The sequence below is a fragment of the Pogoniulus pusillus genome, chromosome 21 (assembly GCF_015220805.1).
Source record: "Pogoniulus pusillus isolate bPogPus1 chromosome 21, bPogPus1.pri, whole genome shotgun sequence".
NCBI classification, from domain to species: domain Eukaryota; kingdom Metazoa; phylum Chordata; class Aves; order Piciformes; family Lybiidae; genus Pogoniulus; species Pogoniulus pusillus.
The window spans coordinates 9,537,955-9,559,673 of NC_087284.1; the positions used below are offsets into that span (position 1 = coordinate 9,537,955).

Genomic DNA, 21,719 nt, shown 5'->3' on the forward strand with positions numbered 1-21,719 from the left:
AACACAATATATAGGTTGATGAACTGTTTCTGTAATCCAGTTTTGTTTCTGTTTTCTCTCTTTGGCACAACTTGACTGTGTCCCCTTGTTCTGCTGCTGGTTGCCTGGGAGAAGAGACCAATCCCCACCTGGCCACAGCCTCCTTTCAGGTTGTAGACAGCAATGAGGTCACCCCTGAGCCTCCTCTTCTCCAGGCTAAATAGCCCCAGTTCCCTCAGCCTCTTCTCACAGGGCTGTGTTCCAGGACCCTCACCAGCTTCGTTGCCCTTCTCTGGACATGTTCCAGTATCTCAACACCTCTCTTGAATTAAGGAGCTCAGAACTGGACACGGTACTCAAGGTGTGGCCTGACCAGTGCTGAGTACAGGGGAAGAATAACCTTCCTTGTCCTACTGGCCACACTGTTCCTGATGCAGGCCAGGATGTCATTTGCTCTCCTGGCCACCTGGGCACACTGCAGGCTCATGTTCAGCTACTATCTACCAGTACCCCCAGGCCCCTTTCTACCTGGCTGCTCTCCAGCCACTCTATCCTCAGCCTGTAGCACTACTTGGGGTTGTTGTGGTCAAAGTGTAGAACCCTGCAGTTGGCCTTGTTAAATCTCATCCCACTGGCCTCTACCCACCCATCCAGCCTGTCAGGGTTCCTCTGCAGGGCTCTCCTACTCTCCAACAGATAGACACCTGCTTCTAGCTTGGTGTCATCTGCAAACTTACTGCTGGACTCAATCTGCTGGTCCAGATCATCAGTGTGCATCAGCCCTCTCAAATTGGTCAAATGCCACCTGGAATGAAATTTTAAATTGTAACCCTTTTTCATATCTTACTGTAAAACTCTGGTTGCAACATGAGAATGGATAACACCATGGATAACCATAGCAGGCCACCATGCTCTTTCAAGCTGTGTCTGTTACATTCACATCTGCTTTGCTCAGGACACAACCAGTCACAATGCAGCTGGGAATTTAAAAGCCAGTGTTGTCATATGCAGTAATTTCTCCTAACTTGGGTGTAGGTGGGTCAAAATGCAGAGCAGCCTGAGTGCTGGGAATGGTGTGATTATACTAGTGCACCTCTCCCCTCCTCTCCTTTTTCCATCATGCTGAGATGGCTACACTCTTCTATGTTCTATTTGATAGCACATTTAAATGGCACATGCTGGCTACCCATTCAGTAAGCAAATGTAAGGCACATCTTTTTGTCTCTGCTTTGATCACAAGAACAGCAATTCTTTCTAAATGTCTGAAAACCACTTTGCACCTTTAGAATACTTTCATTAACTACTATTTTTGGCAGAGGGTAATCCTGTGGATATTTCTAAGTTCTTAAATTCTGTTATCCAATTTACTGTTGTCTAAGTCGAACAAACACACACCAAGACACACAACAACCAAAAGCTCATGGCCACAGGAGGACAATGAGCTTTAAGGTGATTAGTATTTTTAAAGTGCTATTGTTACAGATATAAAAGAGAGATGGCAAGTGATTTGAAAGCGAGTTGAGCATGAAAGCAATAGAGATAAATGATTTGTCTTCCTAAATTCACAATGAAAAAGACAGACAGATATTACATTGTCCTCTCCTGTCATTAAATAAAGTAAATTGTAATCTGTGCCCTAATCCTCTTAAGTTCACACAAAGACTGACACAATACATACTCCAAAGACATCAGCAGATGCTGTTGTTCTTTACTCAGATACTGAAGAGTTTTGATTCAATGACAGCTGAGCAGAAGCCTTCCACATCTATTTACCATGATATGGAGAGGCAGCAGAATTCTGTATTTCATCACAGAATAAGCAAATAACCTCTTGTCCCACCATTCCCCTTTCATTCTGTGCTCTCACCCTGTTCAGTGCTAAAAGACCATTCCCACCTTGAAAGAGCAGGGGTGTTAACAGCACAAACCCCATCTCATTTTTGTTACTTGCAAGCAATAACTGAAGAGTAACACTCAAAGATCTCCACAAAAAATGTCAAGGACTACAACACATACCAAGTTCTGCAACGCTCTGATCAATAACTTAAAAATAACAAAGCAACACTTTTATTTAAAATTAAAAAGAGTGACAACACACCATACTACAAACCTTTCACCTTTAAAATGGCCATTTGGTCAATCAACCGCTTGCTGATTAGGTGCCGTTAAATGTGGATACAGTATCACAAGGAAATTACCCCTCCTAGACAATTACCAAAGAACCACTAACCTCAGATCAGCCACACGGCCAATATTATCAAAATGCCCAAATTAGTCTTCTACAGTGTCCCACTTGGCGTGCAGCTTCTCAGCAGCTTGCCAGGAGCTGCAGTCCTTCATTGTCTCCTAAGGCCACCTAACAGTGGCCTACACCACCTTTAGCGATGAATTCAAGTGCTCTGAAGAAAGGGCTCACAGAAATGTGCACTTGTAGCAATCTGCAATGGGGTGACATGCCTTCAGCTCCTTTGGTTTTGACAATGTTCCCTTTGGAAAATGTGAATCAGTCGAAGGCTGTTCCAAATAAGATTCTAGGTCACAGTCCAGACAAGGCATAAACTGCTCTCTACACAGTTTGTGACAACGTCCTTGTTTTTCGCTCTTCGACGCTTCTTTCCCAAAGACCATGCAGTGAAGGCAGTTTGATTTTATCCATGTTCTTACTGTAAACATTAAGAAATATACCAAGGACCACCAGCAAGCCTGACCACACGTACCTAAAAGGGAGAGAATGGGAAAAAAAAAGCTACCATTAGCACTTGGCTTGTAGCAATGCCATAGATTAGTTATGGATTAAAGAGAAACTAAAGCTCTCATATTAAGAGCAGGGAAGATTTAAAGGAGAATACTCCTACAAATGAGGCTCTAAGGAAGAATTTGCTTGAATGTTTATCACTATCATCACAGAATCATAGAACTGTTTGAAAAAGATCATCAAGTCCAACCATTTGTTAACTCTTCAGAGTGTGGTGCTAAGCCATTTCCCTGAGCACTACATCTGTACATCTTTTCAGCACCTCCAGTGATGGAGATTCAAACACCTCCTTGGTGAGCCTTCCATCCTTCATTTTCCTGTCTTGGCTGGAGAGCTCGTTAAGGTGCATTTACAGTTAAATAATAACTAAACAGGAGATGTTCCTTCTCCCATGAATCAAGTAGTCCTGAGGGGTTTTATTATCTTTTTTCCTTCTTATAGTATGGCAGCAATCCTCTCTATTACCGTTCCAAAATGTATTCTTTATTCCTTATATTCACCCTTCCCAGTGTAAGCATATTTTTCTTTCACCTCTCCATCATTTTAAGCCTTGAGATTTTTAGCTGCAGCAAATTCTATTTAGGCATTGGGCTGCATGCTCTGTTCTCCAATCTCCAGTACATTTAGACAGAGAAATAAATTTCATTACTATTTTGTTTCAAACCAGAAGCAATCGGGGTCAATGCAGCAACATACTGCACCTGAATTTTTTCACTGTAAGCTCCTCCTTAAAAACAAAAAGCAAGAAACCCAAGCTCAAAAAATCTTCCAGTTTAGTATTTCAAGGTAATAGAAGCTTGCTAGCCAGGAACTCAGACCTGAGCTTATAAAAGGAGAAACAATAATGTAATGGAGAAAATGCTTTCCCTTAGCCAAATCTTCCTCCACAGAGAAATAATTTAAGTATCATAAATACTAGACATTATATAAAGTTTTTCTTAAAAACACAACAAAAAATGCCAACATATTGAATACTTTGTCCTCCAGACCTTTGAAAAATAGAAACTGTTTTCCTTATAGCACAATTAGCATCAACAAACTGATCAGTATTTACAGCAGGCTGCTAGCATTAGTAGAAGACAGGAAATGAAGTCCATTGAAGCCTGAATGTGATCATTTATTGTTGTGATGTTTCCATGATCAGGAACATGATTTATAATAAAACATAGAGAACTTGATTTAAAACTAGAAACACTTACTGTAACGTGAATGGCTTTGCAAAGAAGAAGAAAGAAAGCACAATGGTCATTGCCTTTCTTCCTGTGGTAACTGGAAAGGAGAACAAATATTTCCTTTGTTAAGAATTCAGTTACATAGGAACATAACGCAGGCTTCAAAACTAGTAATGACCTCATCACATAATTAAGTGTCTGGCTAAAACAACAATCGTCCTTGGTGGAAACACACACTGTAGATCACAAAAGGGTTTAGGTTGGAAGAGACCTTTAAAGGTCACCTTGTCCAACCCCACTGCATTCAGCAGGGGCATCTTCAACCAGATTGGGCTGCTCAGAACCCTATCCAACTTAACCTGGACTGTTTCCACTGATGGGGCATCTACCCATCTCTGCACAGTCTGGGCCAGTGGTTCACCATGCTCAGTGTAAACAAGTTCTTCTATCTAGACTGAATTTCCCATTTAGTTTTAAACCACCACCCCTTGTTCTGTCTCAACAGGTCCTGATGAAGTCTGTCCCCATCTTTCTTCTAGGCCCCCTTTAAGTGCTGAATGGTCATTAGGTTTCCCTGGAGCATTCTCTGCTTCAGGCTGCGCAACCCCAACTCTCTGTCTCTCTTCAAAGGAGCTGCTCCAGATGCACCAATCCAGTGCAAAGCAGTGCTAGAACCACAAGCTGTTTGAAACAAGTGCAGTGCATCAGTACTATCAGCTCTAGTATTACAGCACAGAGACTTCCAGAACAGGACTTGCTATTTAATAACGTCACATTAATCAGTTCCCAGTATCTGAAAGCCATGACCAATCCTTGCAAGTAACTGCTGGCAGAGATGTTAAAGGAGAAAAAAAAAGTGGCATCTCTATCTGTATACACCAAGTCTGCCGGCATTTCTACCTCTGGTTATTACAGTGCAGCAGAGTTTTGGGCTTTGTAAGTGGAATGGGATCATCACGTTGTCAGTCCTTTGAAGGTGCTGAAGATTTATCTCTCAGTGCATGCAGCAAAATACAATTTTGGTTAGAAACCTAAGAGACCAAAGATGTCTGACTTTGATGATTGCATTAGGAAGTTTTCATCAAAGCCATTAAGAAACCTTCTATGTGTGATCTTATCACTTGAAAGAACCAAGGTAGTAAGAACTGCTCAGAGCACAATCTTGTTATCAAAATGGAAGCAAACTGTTTGGGTTAGTCTCAAATTAACTAGAGCTCTAATAACTATTTCAATTATTTCAGTGCTATCTGCTTTATACTACACTGAACTCCTTACTTGGATCACTACATCCACATCAGCCTTACTGTAATACACTAACAAAAGAAGCCAGTGATGTTTTTTCATCCTGTTATGGTTGGTAGAAGAAGTTTCATTCTCCTCCACCCTTCCCACAAACAAATATTTACTTAGAGCATGTTTGGTAGCAGAAGAAAGCCTTCACCACTGCTTCATCTGCCCCAGCCTCAACTTTTTAATAGCAATTTTCTTTACATTTTAAGAAATCCATGCACAAATTATTTTCCATTACATGAAAAATTAAAGGAGAATGAAAAAGAAAATTGAGTTTTAATTAGGAAACAGTTTACAGATGAATAATTTAAAGAATGGTTGCATTACTTCAGTTTTTCTAATTACGATTATTTCTGCTCTTTCAAATCAGTTATTAATTAAAATATTTATGTAACCATTCCCTCCTAAATTAAGTGCCTTTTCTTCTTTTTCCCCAATTAAGTCTGATAATTTCTCATTCTGCTAATAGAAATACAATTTTCATTAAACTCTTTCACCCCACTCCCTCCCCACCCCCCGAAGAAGGGGGAGGTTGGATGGGGGGGTGGGAGGGCCAGTAATGAATGTGGTGTTCTTTCAAGGCACAATAAACATTTCCACATTGCTACAGGCAAGAGAGAAAGGGCTCCAGTAGTAGGATTGTCAAGGTCAGACAGAAGAAAATCTGGGAAGGGTTTGCTATTCCATAGCATTATGAAACATTTTTCATCACAGTTAAGACCTCTTTTATTTTATAAAGAGCTATTTTAATAGGTTAACCAACCCTCCCATCTGGGCCAATGTCCAGCAGATGTATTGAGCTTTGTTAAAAATAAATGTGAAACAGAAGAGCTGTTGAGGAAATAACTAACAGGAAAGCAAAGCATTAAATTGTCAGTTCAGAAAACCTTTCTCTACCTCTGCACTACTGCCAGTGATGTGGAGCAGCACATGATAGAAACCACCTTTTAGGGGTAGAGGGAAGAGAAGAAAGTATTTCAATGGCATCTTACTGCACTTTCACCCACCAGGTCCTTGGAACTGATGTTTGTAGTTTTAAGAAGAGGTATCCTGAGCAAGGCATGAGCCTAGTGTAATTGGCTCTTGTCACTGTAATGACTCTAGAAAAGACAGAAGCAGCTAAACAGGCAATGACTGTGGTTTGAAAGCTATGCTTCAGGTTACATTTTAAGTTGGGAAGCAACCATTTTCTACAGACAAAACAATTTTACCTTCTATGACAGCTGTATATATTGAAGAGTAATGTTTTTAGGGACAGCCTGAAAGCAGGTATATAGGAAGATGGTGAAAAGTGAAGGTGAAAAGTCTGGCTCCATCTTCTTGACACCTGCCATTTAGATATGAATAAGCATTTATAAGAACCCCTCTTAGCCTACTCTTCTCCAGACTGAACAGTCCCAGGTCTCTTAGCCTTTCCTCTAAGAGATATGCTCCCGTCTCCTCATCATCTCTGTACCCTCAGTTGGACTCTCTCTTCTAGTTCCCCATCTCTCTTGAGCTGGGGAGCCCAGAGCTGGACACAATACTCCAGATAGGGCCTCAGGGCAGAGTGGAGATGAAAACCTCCCTCAGCCTGCTGGCCACGCTATTCTTAATCCACCCCAAGATACCACTGGCCTTCCTGGCCACAAGAGCACACTGCTGGCTTGCAGTGTCCACTGGGAGTCCCAGGACATTTATACTGCAGTGGCTCTATGTAGAAGAGTCTGGCTTCTCCACTAAAGCACAGCACAGGCTATATGCACAATACTCTACAGGCTCTTCTGGAGTGAAACACTACCAGTGTTATCCACCTCTACTAGTAACAATCCACAAAGCACGATCAATCAGCACAAATAACAGCACTAAAGGCCAGAGTAAGATCATTTATCAAAACCTCTGTTCTAAATTATTATCACTTGATGTTTTTGTACCAAAAGCAGTGAAGATATAATTTGTTCATACCTGTTACAGCCAGCAGAGCACCAAATATTTTGATCAAAGCTAGAACAAAGGATATACCAAAATACCCAGTCAGAGAGAAGAGGAATGCATAACCATAAGTCTGAACTGGATGCTGCAACAACAACAACAAAAAACAACAAAAAGCCTGTTAAGAAAATGTAAAACAAACCCTGAGGTATTGTAAAATGACATAAAACTACAGACTTTAATCAAGTTGAGCAATAATAAGCTGTTCAACAATGCGTTCATGCAAAGATCCTTGTTTAATTTTAGTTAAATAAAGGAAAAATCATAATGAAATTATAAGCTCATAAGTCTGATCTTGTGATTTCAGTTTGTTTTTTAGAACATCGTCCTATTTTGTACATCAAAGGCTGGAACAAGTTGCTTACTGTGTGAATTGGACAAGTTAACCACTTTACACAATGAAAATATAAATTTAGAGGAGCAGTGAGATGTTCTAAAGCCACACAGAGCAATGTTTTCCAATGAGGTTCTTCAGAGAGGAAAAGAAAAGGGAAATCTTTATACCTACCTCTGAGCAAAATGTTACTGCAGGGCTTAATCCACTAGTGCATGTTAATCCAAATAAAATATACACAAACCCTATTGAATAGGAATACAAAACCTGGAATGGTTTAAGAGAAAACAATTACCAGGTGATATGTACAAAAGGATAAAGTTAAATGCTTTCAAATGCTTGACTCTGTTAAAATGTTCAGCTTCTCAATGCTGAATTTGCAGTGTTTGAAGCTATTTGAATTAGGATATCTACAGAACAGCTGATGTACAGTGGCAAGACCTAAGTGTTAGAGGCATTCTTTCTACACATTAATTTTGTAATCTGGTCAGTCCATGATAGCCCCCGAGGGCAATGCTGACTGTGCTTAAATTGTTAAATTCATGATTTCATAGCATAAATAACATATCACACAACTATGTAATTTCATAGTTTGAATAATGTTAAACTGATTTTGTTTTCTGCTGTTTATGCTGCTAAGGAAAGATCCATCTTACATTAAATATCAGTTCATCACCATGAACTGCCAGAAGTAACAGGTATGTGTCATCTGTGTCATTTCAGATAAGTGGCACACCTGCATTATGGTTACAGGACACAAAATTCTCAAATAGGACCATCTCTCAGAACAGCCTGTAACAGGTAAGATCTTTGTCTTCTCTGTGCCCTGAATTCATAGCTTCAACCAGTAACAAAAGCATCATCTTGCCCTTCTCAATGTAGAGGATGAACTGCCCATCCATACACCCTCCCACGCTGTGGGAGTCATTCAGCTATTTGGGCAACATTTACTGGCCTTTTCTTGGGTAAAAGGAGAATGAGCAGAACTATTGTAAACATTTCTAGCTAGAACACCCTGATCAGCAGATCACTTTCAAGACTCGGTGTCAGTTACAGGCTGCTTCTCTTGACACAAGTGTTATCGATTGTTTTCTTGTTACACTATCTCAACTGTTTGCAAAAAGAAATCTATTAATGATTAATAACAATGTCAGGAGACAACAGAACACTTATGACTACTCTACAGGATGACCATAATGGATGGAGTTGATGATCTTAAAGGTCTTTTCCATCTGAAATAATTCTATGGTTCTACATTTTAATAGCAGAATTGCTTTTAAATGCTTAAAACCCCAATGGCCTGATCTTCAGAGCTTTTATTTTACAGTGTTTATACACACAGCAGTCTCTAGTTCTTGATTTGCCTCTGCATCCAAATTTTCTCCTGAATTACCCAGACCTCACTTTTCACAATGAGCAACGAGCACCACATAGCCAGTTCCTTGTTAGGTAGTGTGATATAAGTCAACTCACAACCTGGCAACACCAGGTATAACCTTCCAAAGTGGTGGTTACTGTTTCAGCCACAAAGCGTCGTTCCTCTCTTCATAATTGCTTAATCCAGGTGGCAGATTCCTTTACTACCCAGTTTTCTTTCCAGATTGCTATCCATTAAATATGATCTCTCATTCTGAAGACTTTTTACACTTTCACCCACACTCTCATGTCTGGAAAAGTGATTTCTGAAATTCAGCTTTTAATTCTATACTGAATTCTCTGAACACAATCCTGGAGTGTAATCTCTAGACCTCAAGCCCTTTATATGCTTATCACTATACTGATTCTCTACAAGTAATATGAGAATAGAATATGAAGACCAACAGTAGGCAAAAAACTCGTCAAATTCTGGAGATATCAGGAGCTCTGTAGGTAAGGCACAACTGTCAGATTACTGTTGGCATCACAGGATGTTAGGGATTGGAGGGGACCTCCATAGATCACTGAGTCCAACTCCCTGCCAGAGCAGGACCATAAAATCTGTTGCATGTTACACAGGAATGCATCCAGGCAGGTCTTGAAAGTCTCCAGAGCAGGAGACTCCACAACCTCTCTGGGGAGCCTGTTCCAGTGTGTGCTGGTTTGAGGGTAACTGGAGTATTTTACTGAGAAAAATTAAATCCTTACCTGTGAGAAGGAAAAAAAAAACAACAAAAGTAACCTGCATCACTCATTCTTCTGCTGAGAAAAGCAACTAGCCAAAATAACAGTAAGACACTTCTCACACACTTCTTAGTTCTCTCTTGTACTGCTCCTTCTCTCTGACAGTGTGTATGGCTGCATCTGCTTTAACTCTAATCTGACCTAACCCTTTATTTCCCCTAACCTTCTTGTTGTTTTTTGACATCTCATCTCAGATATCCCCAGATTTATCACGTGAGATATAAGGAGATTGATCTGGTTATTTCTGAAGGGAGGGGAAGAGCCTCCTGGCAGTCTGATTGTTTTGGGAGGGATCTTGTGTTTCTGTATTACTTTTAACTTGGATATAACTGTAAATATTCGTGTATATATGCTTGTAAATTGTGCTAAGCTGTAAATATAGCTTCATTCCTTAACTCCAGCAGGCTGAGTCTAGTCTGGGTGAATTGGAGGGAGGAGGGGGGACAGGTAACTCCTTAACCATCACACAGTGCTCCATGACCCTTACAGTAAAGAAGTTTTTCCTCACGTTGAGGTGGAGCTTCCTGTGCTGTAGTTTACATCCATTGCCCTTTGTCCTATCACAGGGCACAAGTGAGCAGAGCCTGTCCCTTCTTGACACCCAGCCCTCATATATTTATAGATATTTATTAGATCCCCTCTCAGTCTCCTCTTTTCCAGACTAAATAGCCCTAGGTCTCTCAGCCTTTCCTCACAAGGCAGTGCTCCATTCCCTTAATCATCCTTGTAGCCCTGTGTTTGGCTTTCAAGTAGATCCCTGTCTCTCTTGAACTGGGCAGCCCAGAAATGGATGCAGTATTCCAGGTAAGGTATCACTAGGGCAGAGACATGATGCAAAGTGGGAAAGAAAACAATTACAGATTGTATTCTGGCCTGAATTTTGGAGATGCACTGGGTCAAGTGAGGTCCATGTAGCTAAAATCTCTGCCTCCAGCAGCAATCAACAGTGACCACTGAGAAGTACAAAAATAAAGCCAAGAATACAGTGACATTACATTTTTCAGGTATATTTTTCCACTTTGCAGAAAATGACAGCTCAAACCTCTTGAGCCAACCTAAATCCCTTTCATCCTTAAATGAAGTTGCCTTCTAACTAATTTCTTCTTCATTTCTGAAGCTATTTTCACAAATGAGAAACTAAATCTTCTAGTTAAGTGCCAGGTATATTCAACCAGCTTGAAAGTCAGAGTTTTGATTTCAAAAGCTTTAAGAAGTCTGCCTCTCAAATGCCAGCACTCTAGAACTGGAAACAGAACAAGTAAGGAAAGCCACATGTTCCATGTAACACATGCTTATCTATGCCAGAAGAAGAGGAAGTATTTTTCAGACATTAAATACATGACCATATAGAGATCACTCTCTTGATTTCAGCCATCCAGGGTAGAAATGAGTGTTTCTGTAGCTGCAGTATACATTTGAAGACACACACTGAAAGTAGCACCCTTGAAAGGTTAAAGAACAAACCACAAAAAGCCCTCAAACAAACAAACACACACAGAGAACACCCCAAGAACAGTATGGCCAAGAGGTCTCCTTTACATATGCAAGAGTTAAGCAGCTTAAATTTCATACTTGGTGTGGTATGCCCTGCCTTGGGTAGAATGTGGTCTTTTAAAATGGCAAATCTGGTACTTACCATTTCTGAATTAGAACCGTTGTGCAACTTCATAGCCTTCTCCTGCACATTTCCTATCACTGCATCCGCACAGAGGGCAAGGGATATTAGGACCACACCTAATGTCACAAAGGGTTAAAATGAGCAACCTGGGTTTTACCATACTTACTGTAACAGATCTACTAGGAAATAAGGATTTCTGCAGAATGGACATGAGATGCTTTAACCTAGAAGGTGGATCAGGGCAATCCCAAGCACAAATATAGGCTGGATGAAGAATGGCTTGAGAGCAGACTTGAGAAGAAGGAGTTGTGGATGTCAGTTGATGACAACACATGAGCTGACAACGTGCACTTGCAGCCTAGAAGGCCAGCTGTGTCCTGGGATGCATCAGAAGAAGTATGACCAGCTGGATGAGGGAGGTGATTCTCTCCCTCTACTTGGCTATCCTGAGACCCCACCTGGAGTGCTGTGTCCAGTTCTGAAGACCCCAACACAAGAAGGACATGGAGCTGTTGGAACAGGTCCAGAGTTGGCCATGAAGTAATCAGAGGGCTGGAACACCTCCTCTCTGGGGACAGGCTGAGAGAGCTGGAGCTGTTTAGCCTGGAGAAGGCTCTGGGGAGACCTTATAGTGGCCCTGCAGTACCTGAAAGAGGCCTACAAGAAGGCTGGGAAATGACTTTTTACAGGGGCTTGTAATAACAGGATGAGAAAGAACGGATTGAAGCTTGGGGAGGGTAGATATAGACTGCATATTAGGAAGCAATTCTTTCCAGTGAGGGTGGTGAGACACTGGAACAGGTTGCACAGGGAGGTCATGGATGTGCCCTCCCTGGAGGCATTCAAGGACAGTTTGGATGAGGTCCTGAGCACCTAGTGGGAGGTGTCCTTGCCAATGCCAGAGAGGTTGGAACTAGATGATTTTTAAGGTACCTTCCAACTCAACCCATTCTGTGGATCTATGAATTTCCAGACATTTTAAGACCCTAAAAACTAGCACGTAGAATAAAGGCCTCAGATTCTGCTAGTGCACAGCTGCAATAAAAGCTGCATTTTTCATCTGACTCCTGAAGAACTCTGAGAACTTCTATGGAAAGTTTACTATAGGAAAATCCAAGATATAATAAACCTTTACCTGTCAAGTTGAAGTTTGGTGCAACAGTGCTGTCAGCTAAAGTAAACCATATTAATCCAAGACTCATACAGAGGGCAGCAGACACATCTGCAATGTTATAACGTTTTCCTGCAGAAGCAATGCAAACAACACAAACAGACTATGAACATCTTCAGAATTCCATGTTTATCCTGTTTAGTAGACTAGAAGGCAAAGGAAAAAATGCTTCACTGTCATTCTTTCACTTAAGCAAGAGAGTTAATGCTCTGGCCTTTTCAGGACTGGAATAGGTTTCTTTTACAGCAGCAGTTACTGAGATAGAGGAGGACCTTAATAGGTAATAACCAAATCTTGTGGTCAGGTTTACTTTTATAAAGCACATTCTCAGTGACTTAAAAGCACATCCTCCCTGACAAAGCACCATCTCAGCAACTTGAGAATAGCTTAAATATGTTCTTAGGATTTCTCCCTTATGCAAGACATTTTGACTGCTCTTACTGATTAGAGAGAAAGCATTCCCCAACACTAACAAGGGATTTGAGTACTTCAAACTCCTAAATTTGCCTTTTAGTTTGGGAAAGATGGGATGTGGACTGAGGTGGAAAAGGAAAGCAGGGAAGTGAGAAGACAGGAGTTAATGTATCTTGTTTGAACTAAGAGATTCCCAAAAGCTGTACTTCTGGGAGTGTTTCTTTCCAAGGGAAGCTGTGAGCTGCTTTTGAAACTAACAATTTTAACTGAGAAGGGTTTTTTTTTCTGTTGCAACTAGAGGGCCAGAGTTAAGTACAGAAATAGAAATAAATCATTCTAGAATCTGTTCCATAACACTTGCCCATGCAGACCTTTACTGGTTTAATCCTTGTGTAATGATGCAATCCTTGTGTAGTGTTTTAAACTCTGATAGTATACTTAAGTCTTCTAAATCCAGAAATTCTGATAAATGCTTATTCACATAACTGCAACCTTCAACTGTGCTCTAGATCCCTTACTCTGTTCTTGGAATATGAAGTATGAGTTCAAGACTAACCAAAGAAATGTAAAGTCTAAACCTTTAATCAAGCTATAAGAATTTTAGTTAGAATTTAGGAATCGAGCATTTTGAACATGAAGAGGCAGGTATTTGTTCACAAACTGTGGATGATTTTTTTTTCCATTTCAATGAGACTGTCTCCTTTATGAAGTGATTTGGCTCAGAAAGCAAAGTTACATTACTTTAAGAGATATTGCATTAAAAAAACCCTGAAGTTTTGCAAGAGACCTGAACAACTTCTTTTTCTCACATTTTCTGTTCATCTTTTCTAAGAAGTTTCAAGAGGTCACATTTTCTCTTACAGGAAAAATCTCACCCTGTCCCTCTCTATCCAAGAGCCTCAGTGGAAGTTAACAGCGTACAGGATTCTGCACAGGAATGCCTCTCAAAGGAACAACAACAAAAGAATCATCTAATAGCAAGACTAACACACTTACCTTGTATAAAAACCCCACCTATCATAACTGGGATCAGCTTACAGCACTTGAAGATGACTTGAGTGGGGTAATTCAGATATCCTAAGGAAGTATTTGACAAACCCATAGTTCCCACTGTTAAAAAGGCTATTATCATGTAGGTTTTGCCAGGAATTCTACAAAATATAAGCATATGAATCTTGGTATTACAGACTCATCCAGATGAGATTTAGCTTGGAAAATTTAGATGAAGGAATGTGTTTGCAATACAACTTGGATCATCTTTCTCACTGATTTTCATTCTGGAATAGAAATTCAAAATGGCACTTAAGGGATTGATTTGAAACTTGATTACTACTAAAAACCAGCATTCAAATACAAGACAAGATAAAGAAAAGATGGCTCATGAAGTATTCAAGCAGTAATTCTTTAACTTTCTGAGGAGGTCTATTATTTACAGAAGAATCAAGGCAAAGTCTTTGGGTTGTTTGTCAAAGGGAACACAGAAGGTCAGCATACCAAGAGAGTCTCAGTCTTAGTCCTGTCATGCTCACTGTGTCATTTTTTTGGTCAAGTTTTTGTGTTAACATTGACACTCAGAATGAAGAATCCCAGAATCGTAGGGGTTGGAAGAGACTTCTGGCAATCATCCAGCCCAACCCTCTGCTAAAGTAAGGTCACCTAGAACAGGATGCCCAGGATTACAATATCCAGGTGGGTTTGGAATCTCTCCAGAGGAGACTCCACAACCTCTCTCGGCAGCCTGGTCCAGTACTCCACCATCCTTACAGGAACTAAGTTTTTCTCACATTCAGATGGAACCTCCTGTGCTCTATTTCATGCCTGTTGCCCCTTGTACTGTGGCTCTGTGAACTGCTGTGAGGTGTGGCTGATCTTACTCTAGATGTGATAATCCCAAGCAAGACATACATGAATTGGTCTGTATTAGCTACCTTAAGGATAGAATAATGCTCTGTTAAGTGGGACAAAGTAACAGCAGACAAGACTACTTACAGGTCTGAAATCTAAGTGGGTGCTTATGAAATTTTCACAGAATCACAGAAATATCCAGGTTGGAAAAGACCCTCAGGGTCACTGAGTCCAACCTATAACCCTACTCTACAAGATTCACCTTAAACCATATCCCTAAGCATCACTTCCAAATGACCCTTAAACACATGCAGGGTTGGTGACTCAACCACCTCTCTGAGCAGCTCATTTTCTAACATCATCCAGTAAATTTGCATTATTTTAAGTAGCAAACAGCTTTCACATTTTCAAACAACAGAACTTAAATCTACCATGAATATAAAAAGCTTCTATTTTGATAGACATGAGTAAAATGCTTGGAAAAAAACACATACCTTCTCCTTTTGTCCTGAATTAACTGCAGCTCTATTAGTCCAAAAAGGGAATAAAATCCAAATTGCACTAAAGTGAGGTACCAACCAAAAGGTTTAAAACCTTCCACTGAAAATATCAATTCCTAGAAAAACAACAGAAACCCACCAGGGTCACACACATACAGCAAAAATGGTACATCAAAACAGTATCAAGAGGGGCTTTGTCTTTGTGTAAACGCCAGTTCAGCTTTGCAGCTGCTGGTTACTAACCAGAATTTAACCTGTCACATGCCAAGTATTAGAAAGGACAATTTAGGTTCTCCAAAATTCAATGAGAAAATTCACTGCTGGAGTAAATCCACTGAAATGAATCCACTGATTCATAAGGAGAATGTATTTGAAACATGAACATTTATCTCAAATGATCGATGTTTTCCTGTCTGCTTTTCCAGTTGGTTTACTTTATTTACCTGCTTTTAATCCAGATTTTTTACTCTAGCTTGCAATAAAGTAACCACTAATTTTCTCTAGCAGACATTTACTGGTAATTTTCATCTCTCACAAATCTGCCCCTAATATTTTGAGAGCCTACATTAATTAGCACCTGTGAGCTTGTAAATTTGTAGGCTGTAGGAAGATTTAAATCCAGAACAATCTGTAATGGAAGAATACATGCAGAGTATAAAGTATTATGTGCATGTATCACTTAAAGAAACAAAAAACTACCTAATGTTTTCCTTTTTGAGATTCTGCAACTCAAACTCTTTGGAGGTTTTCTCAGCTGTTTGTGGAAGCTGCATTGGAAACAGAGATTTTTTTAATTGCTAAGACTCACTGAATGGAAAAAAAAAGATTTTGAAAAGGAACAGAAATTTAGCTGCTCAAGATAAAAGGGATTGAAGGAAGAGAAATGTTTAAGCAAACCAGCACAAACATTACAATTCAGTTTAATAAACTATCATAGCACATGTTTCAGCTCTGTTCTGAAGGGACAGCAGAGAGAACAAAATTACTATTACTGTATGGCACTCCTAGAACTCAAGGAGATCTAAAGGTTCCAAAGTGATGACTTACATGTCAGTCATCATTTAAGAACTTCTCTCATGGATCACAGAATCACAGAATGCTTTGGGTTGGAAGGGACCTTTCAAAATCATGTAGTCCAACCCCCTGCAGTCAGAAGTGACACCTTCAACTAGATCAGGCTGCTCAGAGTCCCATCCAAACTGACATGGAATGTTTGCAGGGATGAGGCATCTACCAGCTCTTGGGGCAACCTGGGCCAGTGTTTCACCATCCTCAATGTGAAGAATTTCTTCCTTATATCAAGTCTAAATCTCCCCTCTTTTAGTTTAAAACCATCATCCCTTTTACAGTCACAAAAGGCCTTGTCCCCATCTTTCTTGTAGGCCCCCTAAAGTACTGAAAGGCTGCAATAAGATCAAGTTCTTGAAGTCCAACTGAACCAGACTTCTAGGCACACGAACCTTAAGGGAATCTGACATTGTACTATTTCTTGCAGCTCTTGAATTTTGAAAGCTTGACTCTGCCACCAAGATACACTTTAAACATTTCTATGTATTAAAAAATGTCCTATATTGTGATGCTACTGAAAAAGGAGCAGGAGGGATTGACCTAAGGCACAGGTTCACAGACTTACCTGCAAATATCCATAGATTAGATAAAACATGAAAACTCCAGAAACACAGATGAAGAACTGAGTAGGTTTGTTAAATTTGCTGAGATTCATGCCAAGAACGACAACATCATCTACTGATTTGATATGGGGAGACATCGCTTGAGATTTGGAAGGTACACTGATGGAAATGTATTTTCTTGATGAAGTGAATTTCAGATCCATGACTCCTAGTTGGCTGCATTCGTTGCTCTTCTTGTCTTGCTTCTGCTCTCCTCTGTCTGAAAGCTGAAAGACAGGCTGCAATCAGAGAAGATATAACACACGACCTTCCAACAATAACAGCAGACAAGTGTGACATAGACATGGAAAATAAATGAGTTTAAAAGTTGTGTTGGTCTGGTTTTACTTACAAACTGGATTTATCTCTTCTGATGCCCAAAGTTACCACTGATTAATCTAAGAGGCCAACAACACTTTATGAAAACACTTCATGTGGGAAGTAATCATGCTACACACTCTACAAAACAAACAAATCAGTCCCCAAACACCATCAATCGAAAAGCAGTTTCAGTTCCACAGCAGCTCAAACCAACCCTTTTATGCCAATCTTCCCAGGAATGATTGTTTGGGAAAGAAGTGATTCCTAGCTAATATCACAGTAAAAGAACTGGTACTAAAGCATTCAGCTTCTGTGCACTTCATTTTCACAGCAAAATACACCAGATTTATCCACTACCTGGAAAGTCATATGAAAAATGACATGCCTGAGCCTATGGTTGGTTACATCTTAAAGGAGTGGTGGGCAAATCTTTTTTTTCCCTCCAGTTCAGCAGAGATTATAATGTTTAAGCCTCCACTATTTTTTTCTTATCAGTCTCAAGATAAACACCCTGGTCAGTCAGTTGTCCCCAGATTCTGAAATGTACCTAAGTCAGCTTCTAGAAAAGGAGGCTTACGGAAGAACTTCTGTCTACAACTGCCTGAAAGGAGACTGGAGTGATGGAAGATGTGCTAGGCTATAAAAAGTTCATCATGCAATAAATGTAGTAAATCTGCACAAATGTTAATAATGCATAAGAAATTACAAATCTACCTGAAAAATGAAGGCTTAGAATAAAACTTGCAAAGTTTCCATTTTTGATACAACCTATTATCAGGTTGCAACAGGATTCCTTTAAAAGTTCTCAAAGAGCAGCTTGGGGACTGTAAGAAGATTTTAGGGACTGTAATAATTATTTGTGTTTCAACTCAGAGTTCTCCAGCTGAAAATCAGAAGGGGTCAGAAGCTTACCTTTGTGGATTTTTAACTCCTTCCAAAATAGATTGGCTCAGAAATGAGATGGGTTTTATAGATTTCCATTTAAAAATGGGAGAAGTAGGCTATTTTCAGTAAAAACAGGAAAGTGACAATGTTGCAATGAGGCCCTAGTGAGCTTTTGCATACAGTATCATATGAAGTTCTGATCACTCTTAAAGACAGCTTCAAGAACAAAGGTTATCAGTGTGGAGGAATAGACTGTCCATCTTATGAACTGAAATGAGATGAAAGCAACATTAGACTTGGCTAGCCTAGTGAAACCCCGAGGAAAGGAAACTAGACCTACCACATGGATTAAAACTAAAGAAAAATTGTCTTCATTTAAAGCACAGTAGAATGAGAGCAAACCTTCCTTGAAACTGTTTTTTTCATCCTCAGACCATCAATATTCTACAGCAGCCTGAAACTGAAAGAAGGAACAACTGAACTGATTTTAAGGTTATCAAAGCAATTATGCAGAGCTATTAAGATTGGGCATGATGACTGAACAGTCCACTTTAGTCCTGTTTACAGCATTCCTCCACTTGAAAATAGAGTAAAGGTGCCCATAGAAGATACTCTGTGATCATCACTTGGTCACTAAACTGCACTTTCTCTGCAGGAACAAGAGCTGCAGAAGTAATCTGAACCTCATTTTGCACCCAAGCTGAAACAGAGAACGACACAGCCACGTACTGTCGTGTATGCATCAAGATTCCAAAAACTGAGTTCTATAATGCATTGTTATCTACATTTTCCACTCTGACCCCTAACTTAGATATTATTTTTGTAATACCCATGCCAAGATCATAAGAAGTATAAGGAAGAAGAAACAAAAAGTGTACTTATACATTTGGTCTAGCTTGGGTGGTGTTAATTTTCTTCACGGTAGCTTATCTGGTGGTGTGGTTTAGATCTGTGACCAAAACAATGCTGTTAAGACATTAATTTTTTAGCTACTGCTGAGCAGAGCCTGCACAGCATCAAGGCCTTTTCTGCTTCTCCCTCTGCTTCCCTCACTCAGTGACTTGACTGGAGTGCATGGCAGAGGACAGGAAGGGGCACAATCAGGTAGATAACCTGAACTAGGCAGAGCTGTTTCATGCCATAAAGTGCCATGCTCAGCAATAAGAAGCAAGAGGACAGGTGTTAGATAGGTTAGCCATCTTCTGCTTGGGAACTGGATGGCCGTTGGTCTGCCAGTGGGAAGAGTGATTGCCTTTCTAGCACCTCTTTAGTTTTCTCTATTTCACACTTTTCCTTCACTTCTTGAACAATTATCTCAACCTACAAGCTTTCCTGGTTTTACTCTTCTCTTTTTCTGTATCCCCCTAGGGACTGGGGGAAAGCCAGCAAGCAGCTGTGTAGTGCTCAGCTGCCTACTGGCATTAACCCGCAGCACAATTAACACATTTTAAAAAATTTTCTGATATTTAGGTTAAAAATACTTCCTCAGGAACTTCATCAGTTTTTACAGTCTCTCCATTTTTATTTCTTGCAGATTACTGAGTCTACCAGTGAAGTAGGAAGAAATGACACCGGCAGCTCTAGTCACGCTCAAGGCTGTCCTTAAGATGATGCACAGTAATTGCCTTTCCTCTATTATGTTCCAAAGGTCCAAAAAACCCAAAATCACAATCAAGAAACATTTCAAGCAACATTATTTAACAACTGAAGAAATTGCATGAGCGTATATCCATTTGAAACACTCTCCACCAAGTCATTTCATTACTGGCAGTGACAGAACTCTCCTGAAGTCCACTGTCACTTCTCCAACTGTTATTTTTCTAAGTTTTAAAACTGCTTTTCATTATCATCTAAACAAAAATAAACCCCTCAAGCAGCTGATACACCTTTTCAACAAATAGGCAGCAATGCCCCATTTTATGAAAAGGAAAGTCCCTTAAGAGTGGTCCTGGTGTGTGCAAATTAGCACATTCCTCGCTTTTTTATCTCTTGTGTCAAAATATAAGCAACATCATCCTTAGGTCAAATATTTTTTGTCCCTCTTCTTCTTAAAAAAAGTATCTTGCAGAGCAAGACTTTAGCTTACAAGTAAAATAAGTAACTATTAGACACACACAAAAGAATCAAATGAATAAGTAAATTGCACAGTAAAATTTCTTTGGTGTCCAAAAAGTTGATGACTTGTACACAGCACGGAAAAAACATTATGAAGGAGGTGAGGCTTTTTCACTTAATCCTGAACAACATCCAGTAAAAACGTCAGTGTGGCAGGACCCAGCATCTCTGTACTCACAAAAATCGCTGGCATGAGCCAAGCAAGGAAAATCGCACATTGGCCCTGAGCAAGATCTATTTCCACTGGAGCCAGTTCCACAAATGCTTGGTGGCAGGACAGGGATGCTCCGGGTCGCCCTCAGAAACCCGAGCAAGGTCCTTCCCCTGGTGGTACCAGCCGTCTACCCCGCAGGTAAGAGAGTAGGACAAGAACCAGCTTGATCCTTGAAGCTTCCTTCCTACCCACTTGGTAGGAGCACAGCCCTGTGCCAGGCGAGCAATCGGGGCCTGGCTGATGCCACACCCCGAGACCAGGGCAGACGTGGCTCTGCCCGAGCACCTGCCAGCTGCTCCCGAGCCGCCACGGACGGGCCTTATCTCCCGTGGAAGGGAGTGTCTCACTACTTATGGGCCTCGAGTGCCCAGCACCGCAAACATCACCTCCTCGGGCCCTGCAGCGGGCAGAGCCATTCTCCTTCTCCTGTCTCCGCCGGCCCCGGGCCCGGTGCTCCGCACGCCCACAGGCCCCAGTCAGTGAGTGACATTTCCCAGAAAGGCACCCCGTCGTCTCCCCACTCACCCCCGGTGCTCGGGGGAGCAGCGTCCCCGCCTTCGTACCTGTGTGACGGGGGAGGAGGGCCACGGCAGTAAGGGCAAGCCGCCCTCCTCCGCCAGCCGCCGCCACTCCGAGCCCGTCCGCCAACCCCACCGCCTCCTGCAGCGACCCGCGCCGCCGGAAGTGGCGGTGAGGATGCCAAGGGTCGGTGCGAGCATCGAGCGAATCGATCGAGCGCATCGACACCGCACGTCTCGATCGGCGTTCCGCTACTCGGACTGAGGCGTGTGAGCGGCCCCCTCCAGGTCCCGCCTCCTTCCACCGGGGAGCGTGGCCGCTTCCTTAGGAGGCGTGGCCTCCTCCTTAGGAGGCGTGGCCTCTTCCTTAGGAGGCGTGGCCTCTCCCTAAGGAGGCGTGGTCTGACGGGAGGCGTGGTCTCGTGGTTCTACTTCATGGCCTCCTTGTTGGGAGGCGTGGCCGCAGGGGGCGTGGCCTGTTTGTTTCCGCGGTCCGGGGGTGGGATGGAGCGGAGCGGTGCTGTTTGTTGCCCGCTGGGGCACCCCCGGGCTTCTTCGTCGTGTCCTCAGAGGCACCCCGCCGTATCACACCCGGCGGTACTAGTCTCCCGGTGTTGGGAACGCCTCGGGGGACAGGGAGCCAGGCACCTTCGCCTGGGGCGTGCCGCGGTAGGGGTGGTGGGGAGAGGGCTCCTCGCCGAGGCGCCTGGGGGAGCGTAGCAGAGCTATCGGTGGCCGTCAGCGGTTGTGCTCGCGGCTCGCGCGCGGGGTGGCGGCTGCTGCTGGA

The 21,719-nt window shown here is 41.7% G+C and overlaps 1 protein-coding gene and 1 long non-coding RNA gene across 4 annotated transcripts in view; one reads left to right on the forward strand and one right to left on the reverse strand.

The window, feature by feature from the left end:
- Window positions 1-20,193, forward strand: part of LOC135184792 (uncharacterized) — a 30,133-nt gene extending 9,940 nt beyond the window's left edge. The window contains exons 3-4 of the long non-coding RNA XR_010306178.1: window positions 8,225-8,302; window positions 19,620-20,193. This is a non-coding gene — a long non-coding RNA (uncharacterized LOC135184792). The remainder of the gene's footprint in view (window positions 1-8,224; window positions 8,303-19,619) is intronic.
- On the reverse strand, window positions 1,668-21,107 carry SLC35B3 (solute carrier family 35 member B3). Of its 3 annotated transcripts, XR_010306177.1 has the most exons (11): window positions 20,978-21,061; window positions 16,843-17,106; window positions 15,204-15,325; window positions 13,861-14,015; window positions 12,415-12,522; window positions 11,298-11,395; window positions 7,676-7,768; window positions 7,141-7,252; window positions 6,408-6,523; window positions 3,934-4,003; window positions 2,680-2,696 (listed from the first exon to the last, which is right to left on the reverse strand). XR_010306177.1 is itself a non-coding variant. In XM_064160867.1 (10 exons), the coding sequence occupies exons 2-10, from the start codon at window positions 17,041-17,043 to the stop codon at window positions 2,546-2,548; spliced, it is 1,110 nt and encodes a 369-aa protein (XP_064016937.1). In that variant the 5' UTR covers window positions 17,044-17,106; window positions 20,978-21,107; the 3' UTR covers window positions 1,668-2,545. The 3 variants fall into 3 exon arrangements, 2 of the variants coding, with proteins under 2 accessions (XP_064016937.1, XP_064016936.1); XM_064160867.1 differs by lacking the exon at window positions 6,408-6,523 and having other exon boundaries at window positions 1,668-2,696; window positions 20,978-21,107; XM_064160866.1 differs by lacking the exons at window positions 6,408-6,523; window positions 7,676-7,768 and having other exon boundaries at window positions 1,668-2,696.
- Window positions 21,108-21,719: the final 612 nt, after the last annotated feature.

Excerpts from the sequence above, each read along its gene's own strand:
- SLC35B3 (XM_064160867.1), bottom strand. The coding sequence starts at position 17,043 with ATGGATCTGAAATTCACTTCATCAAGAAAATACATTTCCATCAGTGTA. Across the intron at positions 12,523-13,860 it reads AGGTGGGGTTTTTATACAAG|GAAAACGTTATAACATTGCA; the intron begins GTAAGTGTGTTA and ends TTGCTTCTGCAG. Across the intron at positions 11,396-12,414 it reads ACCAAACTTCAACTTGACAG|GTGTGGTCCTAATATCCCTT; the intron begins GTAAAGGTTTAT and ends TTGTGACATTAG.